The sequence below is a fragment of the Artemia sp. Qi Xiang Cuo genome, chromosome 18, assembly GCF_049724085.1.
Source record: "Artemia sp. Qi Xiang Cuo chromosome 18, ASM4972408v1, whole genome shotgun sequence".
Taxonomy (NCBI): domain Eukaryota; kingdom Metazoa; phylum Arthropoda; class Branchiopoda; order Anostraca; family Artemiidae; genus Artemia; species Artemia sp. Qi Xiang Cuo.
The window spans coordinates 3,142,597-3,167,489 of record NC_142811.1 but is presented as its reverse complement, the minus strand read 5'-3'; the positions used below and the strand labels follow the sequence as shown (position 1 = coordinate 3,167,489).

Sequence of the window (24,893 nt, the reverse complement as noted above, 5' to 3'; positions counted from 1 at the left end):
GGCGCAGTTTCTACTTACGTTAATATGAATCTGTTCATCAAAAAAATTAGAAGCAATAAAAATTCAGTTCAATTCGACAAACTTATCAAGCAAAAAAGAGGAAAGGAAAACTGTCATCAAAATACAAGCCAGTCCCCTTGTTTCTCACAACTATAAGAAACAATTTCGGAATAATATCCTGATAACAACCAGATCACCCAGGAGAATATTTCACCGGAATTGGAAGACTACGGTCGGGACGGCCGGACCGTCGGAACAATACGGTCGGAGGCCTTAATTCCTGAAAATTAAGAAGAAAATAGGAAGTAATTAATAGAGGATCTTTAAGCATGACCCAAAGAGAGGGTCAAGACTCTGTACAAAATAAAGTTTTAGACTGAAACGTCATGATTTCAAGTAATTTCAAGGCTGTTTCTTGAGACATTTCTCAACGTTGCCACAAATTATTTCCACGGAAAACCTCTGAAAGTCTCTAAATACCTCCGCGGATTAATAAACTATCTTTATATCTAAACCAGGGGGGGGGGGCCCAAACTTCTTAGAATGGGGCCCAAATCCCACTCATTCAGAAGAAGAGAATTATTGTTGGACAAAAGTAAGTTTTAGGATGAAAAATGCAAAATGAGAATAGTTTCAATTTGGATTCCAGTAAAACGGTCCAATGCAGCCTCTAAATGCCTTCGGAGAAGAGAAAGGTCTGAAGTCTTCTGAGTCTTCACACCTTTTGAACATCCTAGTTAGATATAGACCCATTAAGTAAAACATATATGAGTCAGATATAGCAGGTAAGCTTAGGATAATTTTTTTTCTTTTTTTTTTACTAAACATTAGATGTTTTTAGATTCCCCCAAAGACAGTTAAAAAAAAGCGAAAAAAAAATTACTGGGACAAGATAAATTTTTATGATAAGAGAAATCTTTACGATATGATCGATCTATTAATAATACATCACTAACATCATTTTTCAATAACCACCAGAGAAACCCACAGGATTGAAATGACAGAATATTTTCAAAACTTTTGTTTCTTACAGAACGGGATACTTTACTTCTCAGGTCACGAAATATTCTAACGCCTTTGAAATTTATGCTAATCATGAAGATGAGTCACATTTTATTTTATTTTAAAATAATATTAGGCCACCTTTAACTCAACTAATGTGGCTGCTACTGTTCAAAAAATGACTAATTTTCTTTCGATAATGATCAATTTAATTGAAATCCAATATCAGTTGGAATTTTCTAAGCATTTCTTTTCTCAATTTCAAAACGATTTATGGTTCTTCTTGAACAGGACGGACAGATCAAGGTATGATTTATCCCAAATCGATAATTTATGCAAAGATCTAATCAACTCTTGGGTCGCGCTTAACTTTCTGTCTCTCTGTCTCTTACTCACTCACACACAAAGCCTAAGGAATAGCATGGTTGTTCAAGACTATTTCCTGATACCAAAACAATATACACTACCCAGTCTGGCCCATTGCGTAAATGAATCCCAATAAAAGCTCCTTTCGGGAGCGCATTTCGAATAAACTCTTCAGCTCTTTGATCAATGTCGTCACTCCATTCTAAATATCGGTGGAGCCTCCGGTTTTCTTCTTGCACAGGGAAGCTAGCAGGAGCTCCAGTAAAAGCCAAAACTAAAAATACAAAACCATACTGTTTACTTAAGATGGATTAAGCTTAAGATGGATTAGAATATTTGAATGACAAACGTAAGAGGGGGGGGGGGGGCTGGTACAAAGAGAATGATTAACTGAATAGAAGTGGATCTTCGAGGCTTGAACATGGTTGGAAAAATAATTAAAACGAAAAAAAAATCCAGAGTAATACATTATAGTAACTGGCGTAGTCTATGAAAATAACAAACATCGGGAGGATATAGCCAATTGGACAGGTCCGAATAGAAGTCTGGTGTAAACCAGAATTATATCTCTTCCGCCTTTATATGAGATTATTTTATCAGATTTTACTTTACGGATTTTACGTTGCAAATTATTGCAACGAAAAGTTGAACTGATATCCGGCTTAAACTATGCAAACGACGCTTGATTTATTAGAAACAGTTGAGGTATGTTACCGTGTTGATGACAGTCCTGCAAAGGTACATAACGATGTCTTGAAACAAACGAAATGGTCTCAAAGGACGAGCTGTCAATGGGATGAGCACTGTAGGGTGACGTTGGCAGATATAATAGCTAAAGTATAAGGTGTCTTCACTCAACTTAAACACGTTTGGTACAGCAAATAGATCGTGTGCAAGGTTAAGACTTGGGCATTGAGGCAACGGCAGTGGCGTCGTTTGGGAGGATCAAAAGGGCCTTGGAGGGTCAAAGAGGGTCAAGAGTAAAAGTTTGGGTGGGGGCAGCTGTCCCCGCCCAATAATTTGAAAAACCTGTGATTTATTAAGTAACTTTAAAAATGTTGCTCGTTTTAAGTTCAAGCTTCACTCTTTACTTCGAGATGTTTTTTTTTTTTTTAATTAACCCATGCTTGTTTTTTATATAAAAAGAAAAGAAAACGAGAAAAACTGGAATCCATTACGCTTCCTAATATTTTACAAACTAACATTTACTAACATTTACTTTGGAACAACTCAACGACAGCTAAAAAACAACTAGCATCATATCCAGTATTTATCTGGGTATGTATAAGGTGTAGCAGGTTTTATCCAGTATAATTACAAAAGAAGAATAAAAAAAAAACTACGACCAACAACATCAGCAATTAAAAAACGTATACAGCTTTAGAAGCAATAGATAACCACTTTATATCTTTCCAAAAGAATACTTTATGGTCTTGCGCTTCTAAGATAACTACTTTCAGAGGTAGCAGTCTAGCGTTGTCTATACAGTAGTAATAACCCATATGGAGTCATATGGCTTCATATAATTTTTTTTTCTTTTTCCCAGAGCCGCTTCATATAAAAGGAGTGGTCGTAGACAATTTGGATAGGGCTCACCATTGGAAATCGAAGGTTTTAGTGCCCCTTTTAAGTGTCAAAAAGTACCGAAGGACAACCAGCCCCCTCCATGCCCTGTTTAACTGCCCTCTCCGAAAAGACGTCTGATAACTATAAGACATCTGAAAACTTGAAAAGTCCAATAAATATACCTCTGGGGAAAATACCTCTTCGTGCTTTTGTTGCTTGATACCTCTGGGGATGACCTGCCCCCGCCCCGAAAAAAACCTTGGAAAAAGGGCTGTAACTTATGCAATTCGACCATTATTTACATATATCTTTTGTTATTGGGAAATTTTTCAGAGGGACTTTTCTTCGGGGGGGGGGGGAGGAGTCCTTTCATTATTTGAAAGACCGTCAGATGTTAAATCAAAAAAAAATTCCACTGAAAGCTAGGAGCAACATTAAAATTAAAACGAACAGAAATTATTCCGTATACGAGGAGGCTGCCTCTTCCTCCTCCCTCTCTCTATACGCTAAAGCTTGACCTTTGTAGGAAATAAGGTGAATAACAAATCAATTAAAAACTAACTATTGTTGCACTACTTTTTTTGTTTTTAATATGGCATTTTTATAGAGGCTTTAGCCTGAATTCTGAAGGAAGCAAATTACTTAGTAATATGATACTTTTTTTAGACTTAGCGATGGTGTAGGTAAAGTTTTGAGAGATGAACAGTGTGGTTTTAGGAAGTGCAGAGGATGCATCAACCAAACTTTCACTCTTAGATTAATAATTGAGAAGTTCCAGAGTCATCAACCACAATTGGTCTTCAGTTTTGTAGATTATGAGCAAGTGTTTGATTCAGCTGATAGAAGAGCTTTGGCGAAGGACCTATCCTCGTATACCAGACAAATAAATTAATGCGATTAGAGATTTGTAAGATAATAACACTGCTGCGGTTAAGGTAGGAAATGAGGTTAGTAGCTGGTTTCGTAATAAATTTATATGGATCATTTTGATGGATTTTGTCCAAAGGACTAGGAATAAGAGAAGGTGAAAAGGTGATGTTGGGAAACGAGAAGATCGATCAAGTGGACAGCATCACCTACCTAGGTAAATTTATTAGTAAAGACGGTGGGTGCAGTGAAGATGTTAAAGGTGAATAGTCTCATGGTATTTTTTCATAGTTGAAAAAAGCTTGGAAGATGGTCAAGTATGTTTCTGAAGCGTAGCCACTCTGAAAATGGAGAAAGATTTGCTAGATGTTTCGAAGAGAAACTGGCTGGCTATGGATTGTTTTCGGTACCTGGCTGACTGACCGTATCTCAAACAGTAAGCTGTACGAAAAATGTTGTTCAATTCTGCTTTCTAGGACTATAATGAGAGAAAGGTTGAGATTACTATGGCAAGTTTTTCGGATGAAAGAAGACAGGTTCCCAAAGATGGTGCTTGTCAGCCAACTATCTAGGACCAAACAAAAAGCAGGTCGAGAGGAAAAATTTAAGAAAATGGGAACTTTTTCGGAGGGTGTAAAGAGGGAGGCTTTGAATAGATTGGGATGAAAGAGAAGCGTGTGTAACTGGGTTGGCCTCGGACGGCTTGGTGCTGCAGTGAGTTTTAGTCGCAGCAGTAGATAGACAGTAATACGTATTATAAAGTAACAATATTAAAATAGTGAGTAATGTTTCATAGTTTATTTTTTAAGGAGTAACATTAATTTCAAGGAGTCAAACAAGCAATATTTTTGAGTCGACTCAGGTAAGGTGTTCCAAATAATAGGACAAAAAGTCAAGGGATTAAAATCGGATCTTATTTACAGAATGAGAGCCTTTTGAACAAAAATAATTTGAATAAGAAAAATGGTAAGTAGATTGATCAGTGACCAAAAATGAAGGACCTCTAAGGGCTTTTGATGATGTGGAGCTAAGGGAAGATTGATGCGGAGCTAAAGAATAGTGAAAGATGGACATGAAACAATAGAAACTGTTTCTAGATCGTATGTTCTTTCAAACATCTCATCATAACCAACGTCAAAGTACTGCGGGCAGATTCCTTATAACAATTATCTCATTTAATGTCAAGAAAAGATCCTTTTTAAATTTCTTTTTTGGGAAGATTACCATTGAGCTGAAAGGGAAATGAAGTATGGACATGAAATTATATAGACTTAATTCCTTTCAGATGTCTCATCTTAGCCTGCTTCAATGCCAACCGACAAATCAATTTATTTTTATTGTAAGCTCATCGCGCATAACAATTAGAATAAATTTAATGCATTTGGCTTATTTTAATTTTTCAAAGCCTGTGGTGGCCCAGTGCGTTGAGCTTTGATTGTCATTACAGAACTCAGGGTTCAATCCCAGCTACTACAAGCTTGAGCGACAGCAAGGCCGTATCCGGGGGGGTTACCCGATTTGACCCCCCCCCCACCCGAAATTTTTGACCGAGTCGAAAGTTAGTCTAAAAAATACCTGTAAATGTATTTTTACAGGTAAATACCTGTTAAAATCGGGTAACCCCCCCCCCGAACAAAATCCTGGATCCGCTCTTGAGCGACAGACTTCTAAATGTCCTTGTAAAAAAGACCCGGCAACTGAAATGCCAAAAATCGTGAAAACTCTATGCGCCATCAATGGCTTTGGTGAATCTTTATCCATCCTTTTTAAGTTTTCAATGAATATTTGTCACTTAAGATAAGAGTAGCCTACCTGGGTATTCTTCACTGGAGTATTTGTTCTTCCATGCATCGCCCATATTGTGATGTATGACATCATAGTTTAGCGGACCATAGAAGACTGACCGATCAAAATCCACATCAAATGTATCCCAAAATGGCCCAAAAGGATTGCCCTCCTTGGCATTGCAACTATCACTATCTGGATTGCCTCTAGGCATATAGCAAAATACTAAAAAAAAGTTAATAACTCAAAGATTATGCGAAAACGTCTCCATACTAACCCAGACAACAAGAGGAAGTTACTCAAAGACTATAGTAGTTAAAACTACTACTAGCAATGCTTTTCACTGTTTGCAAGGATCTCTGATGAAGAACGGTTCACCCTCATAATATCAATATGTAAATTCTAAGTAAGATGGTAAGTTACTATAATCGTCAGAACCTTATTTTTACCTTTAAGTACCAAGGACAGTGAAAATGAAATCTGAATGTTTTAATCCATTAAGTGGAAACTTGCACAACCATTTCTATGTTAAAAAATTAGGAAAACTTAGAATTCAATTTTCATCAATAAAAACATATGCAGCCATACATTTTTGGGTAGAAGCGAGTGCCAAATTAAAAAAAGAAACATGAGTAAAAAATTGGCAGAAAAAGCTAAAAACATAAGCCACCAAATAGCTTAAAAAGGTAAAGCTTTCCTCTTAAGGTGTAGTTATCTTTGTAAATTAAGAGGTTGTTAATGTTTGAATGTTTACTAACGAAGAGCGTTGTCATTATTAACTAATTAATTTTGTTTATTTGATTTCACGGTTCAAGATGGCAGCACTTGCTGAAATGTGGAACTGCCCTAAAGACTTCATAATTTCAAACAACCAACCGGACAATCTTAGAAAAATGCAGTGTTCAGTTCTGAATAGACCGACGATGGGTCCATGGGGTAAAAATATTTTGTTTTTGTGTCCCTCTTGCTTGAATTGAAACATGTCCTTGGTACTTGAATTCTTTGGATATGTATTAGACCCAAGGTTTTGCTCCGTCCATTAAACATTATTATGCTTGGACTTTTCTATTTCGCTCCCAATCAAAACAGAATTTCATAGAAAAAATAAACGGCAGCATTGATCGAATTCAACTAAAATATCCTTACGCCGGAATCATTTTATTAGGGGATAAAAATGGTTTACCTTTAGACTCAACTTGCCGTAATTTTAATCTCAAACAAATGGTAGATTTCCCAACGACGAAGGGAGGCACCCAACTAGATGTTATTTACACTAATATATAACAATTCTATAAAAAAAAAACAACTCTGCTTCCTGCACTCGGTGGTAGCTACCATTATTCAATTAAAATTATCCCAGATTTTGAGGCCAAACACAATTATAAGGTTACCGAAATTTGCTCCAGACCAGTAACAGATAAAGGCTTCTTGGAATTCGGAAATTGGATAACAAGCGAGACTTGGAGCGAAATTATAAATGCAGAAGATGTTAGTGACAGAGTCTTACGGCTCCATGGACTCCTAACTAAACACTACATTGGATCATTCCCGGTAGAAAAGACCAAAAAGTGTTCCACCGACAAACCGTTCTTCAATCATAACCTTAAAAAAATAATTCTGGAAAAAATTAAATGCCTTAAAGAAAGAAAAATTGTAGAGGCCAACAAATTAAGGAAAAGTTTAAAGAAGCAGCTTCGTAGGCTGCATCAAATTTCTACAAAATAAATCACTTACACAGTACCAATCCAAAAAATGGTGTGAGGAAATAAAACTTATTTGTGGCAAAGAACCTATACAACTAAACTTTACCCTAAATGAGCCTCCCATAAAAATTGCGAACAACTTAAACCGCCACCTTAGTTTGATTTCCCAACGTTATCTACCCCTGAATCCGGAAAGAGTTTCCTCCCAAACCTCTGAAGATAATTTACCAATAATCACAAAATCTGAGATTACAAATAAAATCCAAAAATTAAAAAGAACCAGTATCTGCCCCGTAGATATTCTGATCGCACTGGTAAAAGCTTTCTCCAATGAAATCTCAGAGCCACTAGTAGATATTGTCAACAAGGTCACAAAAACAGTCGAATTCCTAGTTCCTTGGAGACAAGGCTATTTAACACCAGTTCCTAAGAAGGTTACCGTGGTTTATTTTGACAGTTACACCCATAACATTAACACAACTTTTTCAAAGTTGTATGAGTCATTTTTGTCTGACTGGCTCAGGGTCTCCATTGCAGAAGGTATTGAAATCTGACAATTTAGAAACATCCCAAAAGTGTCAATGTCCCACTACCTAGTACATATGTATGACACAATACTGAAAAACCTAGAGACACCAAATACCTGGGCTAATCTCATCCCAGTTGACCTGGAAAGGCTTTCGATTATGTTGACTATTATGTTTTAGTTGATAAACTTCCCCCTGAATTCCAAATCGACCCCTCTCTGTTAAAAAATATCTCATCATTTTTAAGCCAACGATCTCAAGTGGTCAAATACATGAATACTTATTCAGAACCTCTACCAGTCTCTAACGGAATACCTCAAGGTAGTATAACTGGACCAATCCTATTCAGCGTTATGGTAAACAATTTGGCGGAAGATATCCCCTTACGATGGAAATTTGTGGATGATATGACTCTACTAGAGGTCGCCAGGAAAAATATAAAAAGTAGTCCACTAGAAATCCTTGAAGATGTTGCAACAGATGCCCTCAAAAACAAATGCATGTAAACCCATTGAAATCTACAATCCTAACAATCAATTTTCTAAGCACAACCCCCTCATTTACGTCTATTATTCCAAGTGAACTTATGACACAAAAAATAAAACTTCTAGGTGTAACTATAATTTCCGATCTTAAATGGGAAACCCAAATTTCAAACAAAACCAAGGTAGCCAATATTTCCCTAGTTTTCCTTAAGCAATTGGCAAAATATCAATGCCCTGCTTCTCATATTCTGAAATTTTACTTATCTTTCATTCGTCCAACTCTCGAATATGCTTGCCCTCTATGGCACTTCTCACTAAATAAAAATCAAACCAAAAGGTTGGACTCCTTCCAGAAAAGGGATTTAAAAATAATCGCACGGGAAGGGAAGTTGCATTACTCCTACCTCTTACAAAAGTTTAAAATCAAAACCCTGGAAAATAGACGACACGATCTGTTCCTCCGTTTCGGTGGTAATGCGAGAACCAACATCCTAACTGAAGACCTTTTCCCGCCATCCCATAATCCTGAACGGAAGCCTCTCCCGAGAGAGGCAAAAAATCCCATCCCCATTCTAGAACCTGTAAAAACTAAAAAAAAAAGATATTTATATAGCTTTATACCTTCACAAAAATCCTTAACACCTCCAATACCTCTTAATGAATCCTTTTTTTAACTCTTTTGACACTCTTGTTTTTTTTTGTTTTTTTATGACTTATTTTATTGTATGCCGTTTTATGACTAAATTTTTACCTTTAATGTAGGACCTGTTTGATATGACATTATTCTAGTTACTTTAATATTTTTCTTAATTGTTTAATTTCTATTTGTCTGTATTTTGTCGGTTTATATTTCTTAATGTTTTGTTGTCCCTGAACCTAATTTCATTGAAGTGCTTGTGATGGTTGTTGTTTGCTTCATTTTTTTTACACGAACTTATTTTCGGCGATGTATCGCGTGTGAAAAGTTTTAAAAATAAAGCCTTATTCTATTCTATTCTACTTGGAGATGCATTTTGTTGTTGAACTCCTGGGCAGTTTCTTTTAACAAAGCAAGTTATTAATTATAAGAATTTTTACTTGTTATATGCTTACTTCATATCGTAATAAGCGGCTGCTAGACAACTAAGTATGAACTATTCAAATTATTACACAAAATTATCGCAAATATCATTCTTATTAGAATTATACCAATGCATCCATTTACATATAGATCTATAGTAGGACAAAGGCCCGTAAACTTTTGGTTAGCGAGACTATCGCGCTTATCCAATCGTTTTAGATTTCCTGAATGCTTAGCCACTAACGCTAAAACCCTAAATTTTGACAAGCTATGGTACTATACAAGTATCAATGAACCACAAGTGAATGAATATCTATCAACAAGTGAAATGACATCAAATATTTTTGCAATTACCAGTTTTTTGCTGGTAATTGACCAAAGTGGGAAGAGATTTTGATTGCCATTCGTGATAAAACATAAAATCGCGAAGAAAGGAAGAAAACGAGGATAATTAACAGCCAGTGAAAAAATTGAAAAATTATGGAAATATTTCGGTCAAGACCTCCGCTTGACCGTCCTCTGAGCAAAATAATACTAATAAAAATATAAAAACCAAACCTTAAAATAAAAACACAAAGCTAAAATTGGACGACCCTTTCTTAGTAACGATGAAAGGGTTACTCTTTATATTTTTGTTTCACTGTCTAATAAAAGGACCTATCCCTATTTGGAATTCTTATTGATTTCGTCATAGAAAAGGCAGTGTGGTCATGCAGAAAAATACTGACGTCGTATATATGGGGATGACAGACTAACTTTAGAATCAGCAACATTTCATTTGCTATTAGAAGAACAAGAAGGTAAATATTGCACCTTCAGCATTATTTCATTTTAGATTAGAAGAATATTCAACGCAGTATTACAGAACTCAAGAACAGTTAGTGAACTTTCTAAGTCAGTGGACCGGTAACCTGCTTTGACCTAAAATTTTGAAGAAAATTGTACCACCTTTATTCAACGCAGCCTTAAAAAACTCAAGTACAGTTAGTGAACATTTTAAGTCAATAGACGGGTAACTTGCTTTGATCTTGATGTGATTATTTCATTTAGTATAAATACAGCTTGTTTTAATTTTGATATGTTAGTAACTCTACTGATGACGATGACGATCATCGAGATATTGAAAAAAAAATTCACTGTCTAATAAAAGGACCTATCCCTATTTGAAACTCTTATTAATTCCATTAATCAAACAGTTGAGGTTTAATTTAATATTTGAGTTAATAGGTGACATGGACTTTTGAGTTAATAGGTGACATGGACTTATAGTGACATGGACTTTCGCGCGACCACAAACCCTCAGAGGTTTTCTTCACGCGAAAGTGTTGTTTAGTTTATTTATTTATTTGTGAATGCGAAATAATTAAACTTATGAACTATTTATGTATTTTTATCAAAAAAAGGCTCGAGAATATTTTCTGAAAACCAGCACACTGACTTTTTCCGGCCTGAAAAAAAAAACGATCTAGATAGGTCACAACTATGTGAAATGCTGTCTAGCGCCTTAATTAAAACATTTTTCATGTAAATGACGTCACATCCATATGCATAAAAGAGGAATTTACATCATTTTTCACAGGGTGATTATATCGCTTTTGGTATCTATGACGCATGCAATATTATACAGCATGACGAATGAAGAAAAACAGCTAAAACAAAATGATGGAAAAAATGCCTGAAGTAATGAAGAACAAAAATAAAGCACAACGAAATATGTGCCTACAAGATATGTGACAACGAGCACCATAACAAATCACAAATAAAATCGCGAAAGAAAATTATGCACAACGAAACCTGCTGTTAGAAGACAAATTAAATTACAATGGAATGAAAAAACGCGTTATTTTAGCGTGACTAAAAAAAGAAGAAAGTAAAATTAATGTCGTTTGCGTCCCAGAAGAATATAAATCCTGTAAAAGCTATGATTTTGTGAAGGATAAACAAGAAGGAGGAACTAAATTCACGCAAGAATTTCGTTATTCAATTGAAATTATTGATTTCCTACCCTATGACTTAAAACTAAAGAATAACACAATAATTGTGATAATAAATAATTTAGATTTTTCAAAAGGTGTGTGCAATGGACCGTGCCTGATAGTTAGTGAATTATATAACAGCGCAACTAAAATAAAAATAATTACTAGGGATAAGACGAAAATTAAGTTTTTTGGTATCTATGATGTCATGCGAAATTATAGAAGATAATGGATGAATTCGAATAGCTAAAGCAAAAGGCATGGGAAAAATGTCTGTGGTAATGACGAAAGAAAATGAAGCACATGAAGCACAAAAAAAAATCTGCGGTTAGAAGACAGGCAACGACAAGCATTGCACCGAACTATTAAGGAAAATGACGCAGAACGAAATCTGTGGTTAGAAGACAAGCAACAGCAAGAATCACATCGAATCGCAAACAAAAATGACACGCAACGAAATCTACGGTTAGAGGGGAAACAACAGTGAGACTCACAAAAAATGAAAAATGAAAATGATGCACATTAAATTTATGCTTTAGAAGACTTGCAACAGCGAGCATCACAACGAGCCGCAACAAAAATATATATATATATATATATATATATATATATATATATATATATATATATATATATATATATATATATATATATATATATATATATATATATATATATATATATATATTTATTTTTTTTTTTATATATATTTATATATATATATATATATATATATATATATATATATATATATATATATATATATATATATATATATATATATATATATATATATATATATATATATATATATATATATATATATATATATATATATATATATATATATATATATATATATATATATATATATATATATATATGATTGTTTTCAAACACTAAATAAAAGTAAAATAGCTACAGCATCCGAATACCAAAGACACAATATGTGAGAGGGCACGCCCTCTAAGTATAAAAATTAATTGAAATGTACTACTTAGGGGAAAGGTAGCAAAAACAGGGTTTTTACGCAGTCCCACGAGCAAAGTTCCTGGTTCTCGGCAACCTCCCCCCCACCCTCTTCAAGAAAGAAAACGTAATCAAACACTTCTGAAGAATTAAGTTTTCACCTAATGATTCTATTACACAAGGCCGTAGAGCTATTCACACTAGGACAAGTTAAGAGTTTATATTGCATTTTGTAATCTTAGAGAGCTAATTTTGTCCATAACGTAATCGGTGTGAACTCGACCTCTGCTTAGAATTTTACGGTATGTTCATTTTACATTGTAAAAAGCAAGTAACGAAATTTCTGGATGAGCGATTAATAAATTTTGAAGATAAATTAATAAATTTTTGCTAGAAAGCCTTTCGCGCTTGATCAGAATTTGGATCTACATTTTCATTCAGATTCTTAGTTTTAAATAGTTTGCTTATTGTGATTGCTATTAATTTCGACGATGATTATGATGGTTTTACCATCATAATCATCATTTAAGACATACTGCGTCATTCATAATCCTGGCGTAAAAAGACTTGTTTAAGTGTGAAAGGGTATAACTAACACAACGTAACTTAACCACTTAGCATAAGAAATTACGTATTAAGTGTGACAGCCGTTTAAACCTTTAGCAAATCTACCCACCAGTTCTGTTCCCAGGGGGCCAAACTGTAGGCGCTATTTGCTCCATAAAATCTTCCATTGGCATAACCTTGTGGAAAGTTTCCAATGGCTCTATTTTGAAGTATGTTGTGAACGGAACTTGAACCTAGAAAAGATAGACACATATAGCTATATAGGAACGTATACTAATAATACCTATATTAATAAGATAGTGAGATGGGGAGTCAAATTTTGTCAAATTCAAATTCAAATTTTGTCAAATCAAAATTTGACAAAATTTGACAAAATTTGACAAAATTATATCTCGATGCACTCAATCGCAATTACGCAATATAACAACGCATAAAAGTTAATACGATTGGCTTCAAAAACTAGTTCTTTCCAGTTCAGAGACTGAATTGGTATATATATCTATATATATATATATATATATATATATATATATATATATATATATATATATATATATATATATATATATATATATATATATATATATATATATATATATATATATATATATATATATATATATACATATATATATATATACGGAAGTTTGACACAAAGTCAAATTTTGATTAAATTAATTAAAGGAAAATGAAGAGAATTCTAATAAATTTAATGTAATCTAGTTATATCAAATTTCATTTCAACATTTAGTTTCAGCCTTGTTGCTATTTATCCAATTGATCTGTTGGTTTTTGTTTATTTTAATTAAAAAAAACTTTTTCCACAAAATAAGTTTTTCAAAGAAAAGTAAAGAACTCCATTAAACCAAAAATGAGCAAAAATAAAATAAAATAATCTACCAAGCGTGAAACTACCACAAATCAGCATCAATAAATAAATGAAACCCAAAACGAACAGAAATCAGAGGCAACGCTGAAGCGTTGCCTATAGTAAAGGCCATACGGCTCCAATGTTTTATTATTTTTTTTTCCCAGAGGCACTTGATATGGAAGGGGTCGTCGTAGAAAATTCAAAGGGGGCTAATTCGATTTGAAATCGAGATTTCTAGTGCCCTTTTTAATAGTCAAAAATGATTGGAGGGCAACAAGCCCCCCCCCCCCCACGCCCATCATTCTCCCAAACACATCCAATCAAAATTTTGAGATACCCATTTTGTTCAGCGTAGTTGATTTCCAAATAGAAAATGCATTTTTGAGGAGGATACTCCCCCACAACCCTCAGGGCATAGGTTTAAAGTTATGCCCTGGGGGCATATAAGGTTTTTATAGAAGGAGTTGTCGTAGAAACTTCAAAACCGGCTCATTCGATTGGAAATTAAAGGACTAGTGCCCTTTTTAATAGTCGAAAGTGATTGGAGTGTAAGTAGCCCCCTCCCCCCCCACACACCGATCATTTCCCCAAACACATCCAATCAAAATTTTTAAATAGCCATTTTGTTCAGCGTAGTTGCAGATAGAAAATATATTTTTGAGGAGGACACTTCCCCACAACCCTCAGGGAAAGGGTTTTAAGTTATGCCCTGGGGGCATATAAGGTTTTTATAGAAGGCGTTGTCATAGAAACTTCAGAACAGGCTCATTCGATTGGAAATTAAAGGGCTAGTGCCCTTTTTAATAGTCGAAAGTGATTGGAGTGCAACTACCCCCCCCCCCCTCCCGACGCCCATCATTTCCCCAAACACATCCAATCAAAATTTTGAGATAGCCATTTTGTTCAGCGTAGTTGATTTCCAGATGGAAAATATGTTATTGAGGAGGACACTTCCCCAAAACCTTCAGGGCAAGAGTTTTAAGATATGACCTGGGGCTATATAAGGTTTTTATAGAAGGCGTTGTCGTAGAAACTTCAAAAAAGGCTCATTCGATTGGAAATTCAAACGGATAGTGCCCTTTTTAATAGTCGAAAGTGATTGGAGGGCAACTAGTCCCCCCCATGCCCATCATTCCCCCAAACACATCCAATCAAAATTTTTAGATAGCCATTTCGCTCAGCATAGTCGATTTCCAGATAGAAAATATATTTTTGAGGAGGACAATCCCCCACAACCCTCAGGGCAATGGTTGTAAGTTATGCGCTGGGGGCATATAAGATTTTTATAGAAGGCAATGTAGGAGAAAATTCAAAAATGGCTCAATTGATTAGAAATTCAAAGGGCTAGTGCTCTTTTTAATAGTAGGAAGTGATTGGATGGCAAATAACCCCCCCTCTCACGCCCACCTTTTCCCCAAACACATCCAATCTAAATTTTGAGAGAGCCATTTTATTAAACGTAGTTTTAAGTTCAGGAAATTAGGTCTTTGAGGATGACAACTCCCCCAGAGCCCTCAGGGCAAGAGTTGCAATTTAAGGATTCTCCGAATCCTTCCCCTTATTTCTTATGGAAGGGATGCTCGTATAAACTTTGAAGAGGTCTCATTTGACTGAAAATTGAAAGTTCTTCTTCACTTTTTAAGAGTCAAAAGAGACTGGAGGGTGACTATCCCCCCCCCCTCCTCAACACCCTTGCATCAGATAAAAATTTTGAGATAGACATTTTGTTAAAATAGTTCATAGTTCTGATAACGAAAAACTCCGGTGTCGACACAGCCCACCAGGGCCCGGGGGTTGGCGTTGTAAGTTATGCCCTGGGGCATAACTTGTTAAAAGGGGTTTATAACTTATGGGAAGGAGTTTTGTATGGGAAGAACACATAGGAAACCTATTATAATTATCCAATTATAAGGTTAAAATACATACTCTGAGATTGATGTAAAATTTCTTTGGCACACAAAATCCTTTTAAGGTCAATTCCAAACAGCCATGGTCCCTTCGTGTCAGGAAGTTAAATGGTCTAAACCCCCTTATTGGAGCTATTTTTTCAATCCATTCATTGTTGTCAATCGCTGTCCACAAGCTATACAAGCCGTCTATTGTTCATATATAAGGTTTTTATCAAAGAGGTAATCGTATAGACTATAAAAAAAGCCTCATTCGATTTAAATTGAAAGTTCTAGATCCGTTTTTTAAAGTCAAGAATAATTGGACAGTAAGCAACCTCCCCCCCATGCCATAAAAACTTGAAACCTTTTTCAATCAAAAACGAACAAAAATTGATTTTGAAAAAAATTCCGAAAATACGTTTTTCAAAGAAAAGTAAAGGCCATTTTAAACTTAAGCTCAGGAGATACGAATAACTATTAAAATTCAAACTCAAAACGACCAGAAATTACTATTAAAGAATAAATGAAACCCAAAATGAACAAAAGTTAAATAAACAATGATAGCAAAAAACATAAAACAAGTAATAATATAAATGAATAAATAGATCTTAAAGTGAGTAATCCTTAGATCGAATATGAAAATCAAGCTTAAAACGAAAACAAATATTTTGCTATTAAAGTATAAATGAAACTTAAAACGAACAGAAATAAAATAAACAATCAATGCGAACAAATATACAATATATATTAATGTAAATGAATAAATAAATCTTAAAACGAGTGAAACTTAAATTGAATATGCAAATCAAGTTTGAATCGAATAAAAATAACTACAAACCAGAGATTGGGTATCGCCTCACAGCAGAAGCCTAAAACCTATTGCGTCATTGGCGCTTTCTTGTACTTAAGGTTTTCTTTTGTACTTAATATTGAAAATAAATATTAAAATTACAGTAAAATATTGAAATGATGAGCCTTTAGCAATTAATATCATTATTCATCAAATATTCAGTCTAATTTATTAGTTCTTTTCAAGATTGGGCAAGACAAATATAGTTTTACTACAAACAAAATTTGTATACTGCCCCCTTCTTTAACTGTAAAAACCTAAAGCCTTCTGTGTCATTGGTGCTTCACTGAAAACGAATTACTCGTATATTACAAATTTATTATTTTCCAGTTCTTACAGTATTGAAAATAAAAATAAAATTACAGTGAAAAAAAAGTCTTGAACTGATGGATCTTTCAACAATTAATATCATTATATATCTAATATTCAATTTGATTTTTTTTATACTTTCCAGGACTGTTCAAGACTCATATAGTTTTGCCATTTTTTTTAACTCTGCCATTTTTTCTAACTAATCGTTTTGGTTTGTTATGAAAACATTCTATGGCTTCTAGGCATTTCTATCTGAGCGGAAAATTGCACCTCAAACTTTGTGGAACATGCATTTTCTTGCATGAAACACCAAAATATAATAAAATGTCAAGTTTCGGAGTGTTCCACCACTCGCAAGCAAGTGCCATTGGTATTTTTGAATCCGCAAGGTCAATTTAGGGGGTGGAGGGTAGGCTAATTCTCGTAACAGCCCCATTCCGTCGTGGTATGATTCACACTTTCAACACCTGGCGTCCGGACTATCATATAATCTACCAAGCATACAACTACCCCAAATCAGTATCAATAAATAAATGAAACCCAAAACGAACAAATATTAAAATAAATATTAGAGTCAAACTCAAAACGAGCATAAATTAATATGATTAGGGTTCAAAACCCCTATAAGTTTACTGAAAAAAAATGCGCATTGTCAATTTAATCTACATATGCTGATATTTATTCCCTAAAATCTTAATTAACGAAAGAATTGTTTCCAGTAAAGCGCCAATGACGCAGTAGGTTTTAGGCTTCTGCAGTGATGCGATACCCAAACTCTTGTTTGTAGTTATTTTTATTCGATTCTAACTTGATTTGCATATTCAATTCAAGTTTCAGTCGTTTTAAGATTTATTTATTCATTTACATTAATATATATTGTATGTTTGTTCGCATTGATTGTTATTTAATTTCTGTTCGGTTTAACTTTCATTTATACTTCAATAGGAAAATATTTTTTTTTGTTTTCAGCTTGATTTTCATATTCAATCTAAGCATTATTCGCTTTAAGGTCTATTTATTCATTTATATTATTACTTGTTGTATGTTTTTTGCTATGATTATTTATTTAATTTCTGTTCGTTTTGGGTTTCATTTATTCTTTAATAGCAATTTCTGGTCGTTTTGAGTTTAAATTTTAACAGGTATTTGTATCTCCTGAGCTTAATTTTAAAATGACCTTTACTTTTCTTCGAAAAACTTATTTTTGGAAACTTTTTTTTAATTAATTACAATAAATAACCGAGTCAAACTCAAAACGACCAGAAATTAACATGAGTACGGCTCAAAACCCCTATGCTTTCTAAAAGCCAGAACATAATTTGCACTTTATTGATAAAATATAATTGTTCAATGTTTTTACTTTTATAACTTTAATAAATAAAATAATATTAACATTTTTATTAACAAATATCAGTATATGTATATTAAACTGGAAATGCACATTCCATTTGTGTTTTTTTCAGTAAAGCACAAATTATGTTCTGGCCTTGGGAAGGCACATGGGTTTTGAGCCCTACTCATGTTAATTTCAGCTCGCTTTGAGCTTAACTCGGGTATTTATTGTAATTTCTGTTCGTTTTGGGTTTCATTTATTTATTTATGCCGATTAGTTTCATACTTGGTCGATTATTTGATTTTATTTTTGCTCATTTTTGGTTTAATGGAGTTATTCACTTTTCTTTGAAAAACGTATTTTGTGGAAAAGGTTTTTTTAATTAATTTCTATTCGTTTTATATTGACATAGTCTTTACAGGGAAAAACAAAATAATAGTTTAAATCTTTTCTTCTTTTTTTAAGACTTTATAGTTTGGCCTGCTATTTGTAAAACTTAAATAAATCAAATAATATTAACATTTTGATTACTAAATATCAGTATATGTATATTAAACTGACAATGGACATTCATATGTATTTTTTTTCAGTAAAGTGAACATTATGTTCTGGCCTTGGGAAGGAACAATAAAAACTTAAAGGCCCCCAGGGCATAACTCATAACCCTTGCCCTGAAGACTGTGGGGGGAGTTTCTTGCTCAAAGGTATAATTTCCTGAATTTAACTGCGTGGAACAAAATGGCTATCTCAAAATTTTGATTGGATGTGTTTGGGGAAATGGTGGGCGTGGAAAGGGCGTTAGTTGCCTTCCAATTACTTTCGACTATTAAAAAGGGCACAAGCCAGTAGAGAGCTATCTTATACCCCCACGAGTCACCCCTGATGCCACCTACAACTTTTTTTAACACCATATATTGGCACGAGAACCACGTGGTTTATGGTTTTTTTGCCAATGAGAATTTGAAAAACATGAATTTTGTCACATTTATGTATGTTTTCATGGATGGTTATGTGTGTGGTTCGATTTATTTGATGTTTTTCATGGATGTTTAATGGTTTTTGACAGTGAGAATTTGAAAAACAGGAACTATGTCACATTTATGGATGTCAACAGCAATTCATGTCTGTTTTATGGTTTTCTCAGTGAGAATGAAAAAACAGGAACTTTGTCACATTTATGGATGTCAACAGCAATTCATGTCTGTTTTATGGTTTTCTCACTTGTTGTTCGATTTATTTGATGTTTTTCATGTCTGTTATATGGATGATCCAGAAATAGTATTTGATGTTGTTGTTCAAGCCAAATGTTATGACTTTCCCGGAAACAGTTAGATCACGTGTTTCCTTCTCAGCCAATCAGCGAGTCGGATATATCCTCCTTCTCAGCCAATCAGAGACCTGCTTACATATGATTTTCCCCGTTACATAACAATTCGCCATTGAGATTTCGTATATAACGGGCATGCAATGTGATTAAATTATCAGAAAGTTCCAGAACACAATGGATAGAACACAAGAAATTATTGATGAACTTGAAGCCTTGGCAGCCACAATTAGCAATGTAAGTTCTGTTTTCATTTTTTTATTTTCAAAATAAAATTGTTTTCCGTGGTCACCCTCTACCATATTCGGGTAAACCCCCCCCCCCTATACAAACGTCCCTATATGATGTTTATACTCGATAAAAAGTGTAAAATATGCTTTTTTTTTGTTACGTAAACCCCATCCTTCCTTCCCCCTCTGTTTATGAACTTAATTCTGTTTTTGATAAATTCCGTATCTTATCTAAAAGCAACTGTCAACTTTCTGTCATTCCCTTAATATACTGTCCGCTATGGCTTGACTTACAGATTTCTCGCAACGATTTAAATATCTGATAATTACTGACACCCCTTTAAAGTACATCCGGCTTTGATAAATATACAAGAATTTGGATAGCGGCTTAACCAAAGGGTTTCTCGGAGAAAGTTAGTTTCGCGTGAAAAGAGACATTATTGTTAATTAACCTTGTGTGCTTACAGGCTTTGCGTAATTCTATGTGGTATGGAAGCATGGAAATGAGTTATTTTCCAAAATTAATTCCTAACAATATTTTTAGGACATTTGGTGGAAGGGGGGGGTTGGACAATGTCTCATGTCTAACACCTCCATTGTAAGGTGAAAACAAACTGTTTCTTCGCGTGAAAAGTAAGGGGAATGGGTTTAAGAAAAAGATACATTGCTTTATTCTGCTTAAATTGAATCGCATTTTTGCCATATCTTTCGGGGGGGGGTGGGTGTATTGGTCCTAGACTTGTCGAAGGGTTATTTTCAGTGGGGATTATTTTCTGTTGGCTGTTTTTTTCTGGGGGTGTGATAAATATATAATATAGGCAGGCTTTTGAAATGTACAGTGAGCCATATTTATAAGATTAAAAAGGACGCGACATCTTTCGGTGGGGGGGGAGGGGATATTTTTCCATGTCTTTTCTCAGGGATATTTTCCGTGGGGGTTATTTTCCGTGGTCTGATTTTCTGGGGGTGTGATAAATATACAAACTAGGCCGGCTTTTGAATGGCTCAGTGAGTCGTAATTCTTCTTTCTCAGATTCAAAAAAGGATGCAATTAGTATATTTCACGAAATTTTTTTTACGTATTGCTTTCTTAGTGATAAATGCCTTTTCTAGACAAAATTACATGGATGATGATACTAACTTTCTTTCTGTAAAAAAAAGGGGCAAATTATTTAGATACTAATTTTTTCTCTTCTTTTTAAGGTCAATTATGAAGAATGCATGCCCCCTCCATCCAAGAAAGCGAGGGTTAATAATGCGGACCCTGCGAAGGCTACTGTCCGGCAATATGGTAGCTGGCCGAAGCCTCCAAAACAAGTGCAATCATCTGTAAAAGAATGTAACGCCGCCGGCCCGTCCACCTTCCATCATACGTTGTCTGGGCCTTCAAGAGCTGCCCCACTTATGCAAGGTCAGGAAGTGGCCCTCCAACACGCACTACCCGGGCCATCTGGCACCAAAGTGCAGCCGGGATATAAAAATGTATGCATTTTTTCCTACCTTTCTATTTATTCATTTTTCAGTCTTTTTCAATCCCAATATAAACTTATCTCTGTGAGATATTAACCCCACACCCCCAACATTGTTTTAAATTTATCTCCCTCGGAGATATCTAAATGTAATTTTTTACAATGAAACCACTCTTTTCTCTGCTCCCCCCTCCCTCGGAGATATCTAAATGTAATTTTTTGCAAAGAAACCGCTCTTTTCTAATCTTTGCTATCGCTTCGATATCACATAAGTGAATATTTTTAGGTAATTTCTATTAATAATCACTGCCTTTGAAACTCAAAATGCTGTTTTTTCGAATCTTCGCTATTTTCTATGCATTCCCCCCCTATCTGTTTGACGTTATCTCATAAGTGAATATTTTTCAAGGGTAATTTCAATTAATTCTCAAAATTTGAAACTCGAAATCCCCTATTTTTCACAATTGATTACCATAAAGTTTCAAGAGAAGGAACTGAGTGAGATTATTCACATTTATCTATTTGTCACATATGGATCCCGTAATTTTTGCAAGGATATTTTAAAATAACTTTCAATCTTACAACCTTTTCCAATATTTTAGTAATGGAGAGACATTCCTGAATAAGAATTAACGGTTCTCGAATTTAATTGTACTGTGTTCCAGAGAATACTCTTGGAAACGGAACAGACACGCGATTAAAAATAATCTAGGCTCATTTAGAGTCATAAACAACCTGTACGGGGAGTAGGCAAAACGACTTATGCCGCCTAACACTCCGTTTTTCTGGGAATTTCTGTAAATACCCAGAGCCCGGAAGGCGCCGATGGGCCCGGGGAGTGCTGTGGGGGCAAGGTGCGGCAAGTGCCGGGGGGAAGCGCCATGATCCAGAGAAGCGCTACAGGGATGTGCCACGGGCCCGAGAAGCGCCACAGGGATGCGCCACGGGCCCGAGAAGTATCGCAGGACGCGATGCGTGGGCCGAGAAGCACCACAGGGATGCGCTGTGGCTCCGACAAGCGCCACCGATGGTCCGGGCAGCGCTGTGGGGCAAGGTGCGGGGGGACGCTGGGGGGAGCGCCGAAAAAAAAAAAATTAACACTTTGAAAATAAACGATCAAATTGTCGCCTTCTATGTCATATCTTAGATTAACTTCAGTTGAATTAACCAAATGTTATTAAGCAATAATAATCCTAATTTTAAAAACAGTAGGAGTGATTTGAACACTTTGAAAATAAGCAATTTTTTCACTTATAGGTTGGATGAGCATTGGTCCCATATTCGCCGTCCAGTGAACAAGGGGAAGAAGAGGAGGCACATGTGGAGTCCCCCAACAATTCCCTATGGGATGATTTACATCAAATTCCAGATAATATTGACGACTTTTTAGGTGATTTTTTAATTGTTTATAATTGAGCATTTGAGCTGTTAGAATTTATTCAAAACACATTGAAAATTTTAGTTGATTTTACCGGGTACTTAACAGGGAACCCTCCAACCTCCGATACCCTAACGACTCCACTTCGAACAACTGAAGTGGAGCATTCGCCAGATATTGTTGAACAGCTTGGGGGAGGGGATAACAGAATTTTAAACAGAATTTTAAATAATATAGTTGTTTTCACTGCAACGTTTGGTGACCCTTTTAATTCGCTTTTGTCTGGTAATTTTGTTTATGACCCTGTAGAAATTGTGCATGCCTATGTAGATAAAATTCGTGCACTACTGGAGAACCAAATTCAATTGTGGGGGAGGGAGTCAATTAAGGTTTCCATTGTTTTAAAGGTTTTTTATTTAAATGAGGGAAAAAGCGAGGTTTACTATCATTTTATACATTCCGAGATGCGTTTGGTTTATTCGAATTTAGAAAATTTTGAGGGTGCTTTCTTGGATTGGGTCGATCAAATTATAGCGCATCTTGAGAACTATAACGAAAAAGGAAGTGGCTCAGGAGTTTTATTTATTGAAAATTTAAGTGTAAATATTTGTAAAATTAAGAAAGATTTTATTTTAAGAGGGGGGACTGGTGGGGCTGAAAGGGATACAGTTTCAAATTATAATCCAGATCTAGAGGGTTGTAAAGGTGTCCAGAAGATCTGTTTTGAAACAGATCAAAAGTGTTTCCGATATGCTTTCCTCATCTCAGCATTCGAGCCTCTAGCTCGGGACGCTACCAAGAAGAATTTAGATCACTGGGCTATACATGGGAAGGAAGGGTCCAGTTTTCCAATTGTAGATTTTTCTTGTTTAGAGGGGAAATACCCAGTAACGCTAAGATCTATTGATATGTTTGAAAGGGCTAATGCTCATTTAAATATTGGCGTTACTGTGGTACAATACGAAACAGAATTTGAAGATGGGATTCATTCTAAAAAGAAGGGGGTGTTCGTCCCCGTTAGGGGCCCGTCAGTCAATTTGGTTCAACACTGGGTTTAGTTAATATACACGCCACCAAGTCAACCGAATGCAATCGGTCATTTTAACCCTATCGCTGACATTAGTAGAGTTCTGGGGGTTGGTAAGAAACAGGGGGCCCGTTTCTACTGTCGAACATGTCTTTCTAGATTTTGGACTGAACTAAAGTTACAAAATCATATGAGACACTGTAGACGGCAAGGATACCAGACAGTGGAAACGGTTTCAGGGGACAGGATAACTCTACGCTTCAAAATTTTCAAGACTACCCTCCTCCAGGGCAACAAATTATCTTTCGACTGTGAGGCTAAGCTGGTGGGGGGGAATGATCCACAATATCCAGACCGAGTCAAAGAACATCTGGCTACTTCAGTGTCCAACGCACAAGCGCAAAGAGACAGTTCTAACACCTTGCGGTTGTTAGAAATAGTTGAAACTTTGGATGAGGGACCTGAGTGCATAGACAAGGCATTGACTAAACTTATTGGCACGGCTAATGGTGCTATTTCTCGTTTGAGAAATACCCATTATACAATGGTGTTGTCTGCAGATGATCGTATCGCGATTAAAAATCAAAAAATATGTTGGGTTTGTAAGGGAGAGTTTGCAGAGGTAGGGGATAAGGGGACTAAAGGGAAACGTGGGGGGAGGGGGGAAGTTAGAGATCATAATCACTTGTGGCAGGAAATATCCGCGGGGGGTAGTAATTTTAGGGGGGTTGCGCATCAATCGTGTAATTTAAATGTTAGCCAGCAGTTTTTTATCCCTGTTTTTATTCATAATTATAATTATGACTTAAAATTTATTTTACAGGCACTGGCACGTATGCATAGGGAGGGAGGGGGGTAGATTGTCCATGGGTAAATAGTTCATTTATCTATAAGATATGTCCCAAATCAGCTGAGAAGTTATTGCTTCTCGAGATGAAATGGTAGGCAGTGGATAATGGGCATACGTTTTGGAATAAAATCAGGTTTTTAGATTCCTTTAGTTTTTTCCCCAAGGCTTTGAGTCAATTGATTCAAGTGCAAAAAAGCGAAAATTTTGATAGCTTTCCCTTGCTTAAACAGCACTTTCCAGACAGTGAAATGTATGACCTGTTGACCTGCAAAGGTATATATGCATACGATTATTACTGTTCTGGCGCACGCTTAAGTGAGGAGAAACTACATCCAATTGAGGCTTTTTACAATTCACTGACCAACAGTGAATGCAGAGCCGAGGAGTATGAGTTTGCCAAGAAGGTGTGGTCCAAGGGGGATTGTAAAAATGGGTGGGATTATTGTAGACTTTACTTGGCTAGTGACGTTCTAACTCTGTTGGATAT

At 35.3% G+C, this 24,893-nt stretch overlaps 1 protein-coding gene across 1 annotated transcript in view; it reads right to left on the bottom strand.

Moving 5' to 3' along the window:
• Positions 1 to 24,893, bottom strand: part of O-fut1 (O-fucosyltransferase 1) — a 97,716-nt gene that overhangs the window by 9,073 nt on the left and 63,750 nt on the right. Inside the window, exons 3-5 of the mRNA XM_089104613.1 lie at positions 12,983 to 13,106; positions 5,614 to 5,811; positions 1,470 to 1,642 (exon numbers count right to left, since the gene is read on the bottom strand). Coding sequence (XP_088960739.1) covers positions 1,470 to 1,642; positions 5,614 to 5,811; positions 12,983 to 13,106 — 495 coding nt within the window. The remainder of the gene's footprint in view (positions 1 to 1,469; positions 1,643 to 5,613; positions 5,812 to 12,982; positions 13,107 to 24,893) is intronic.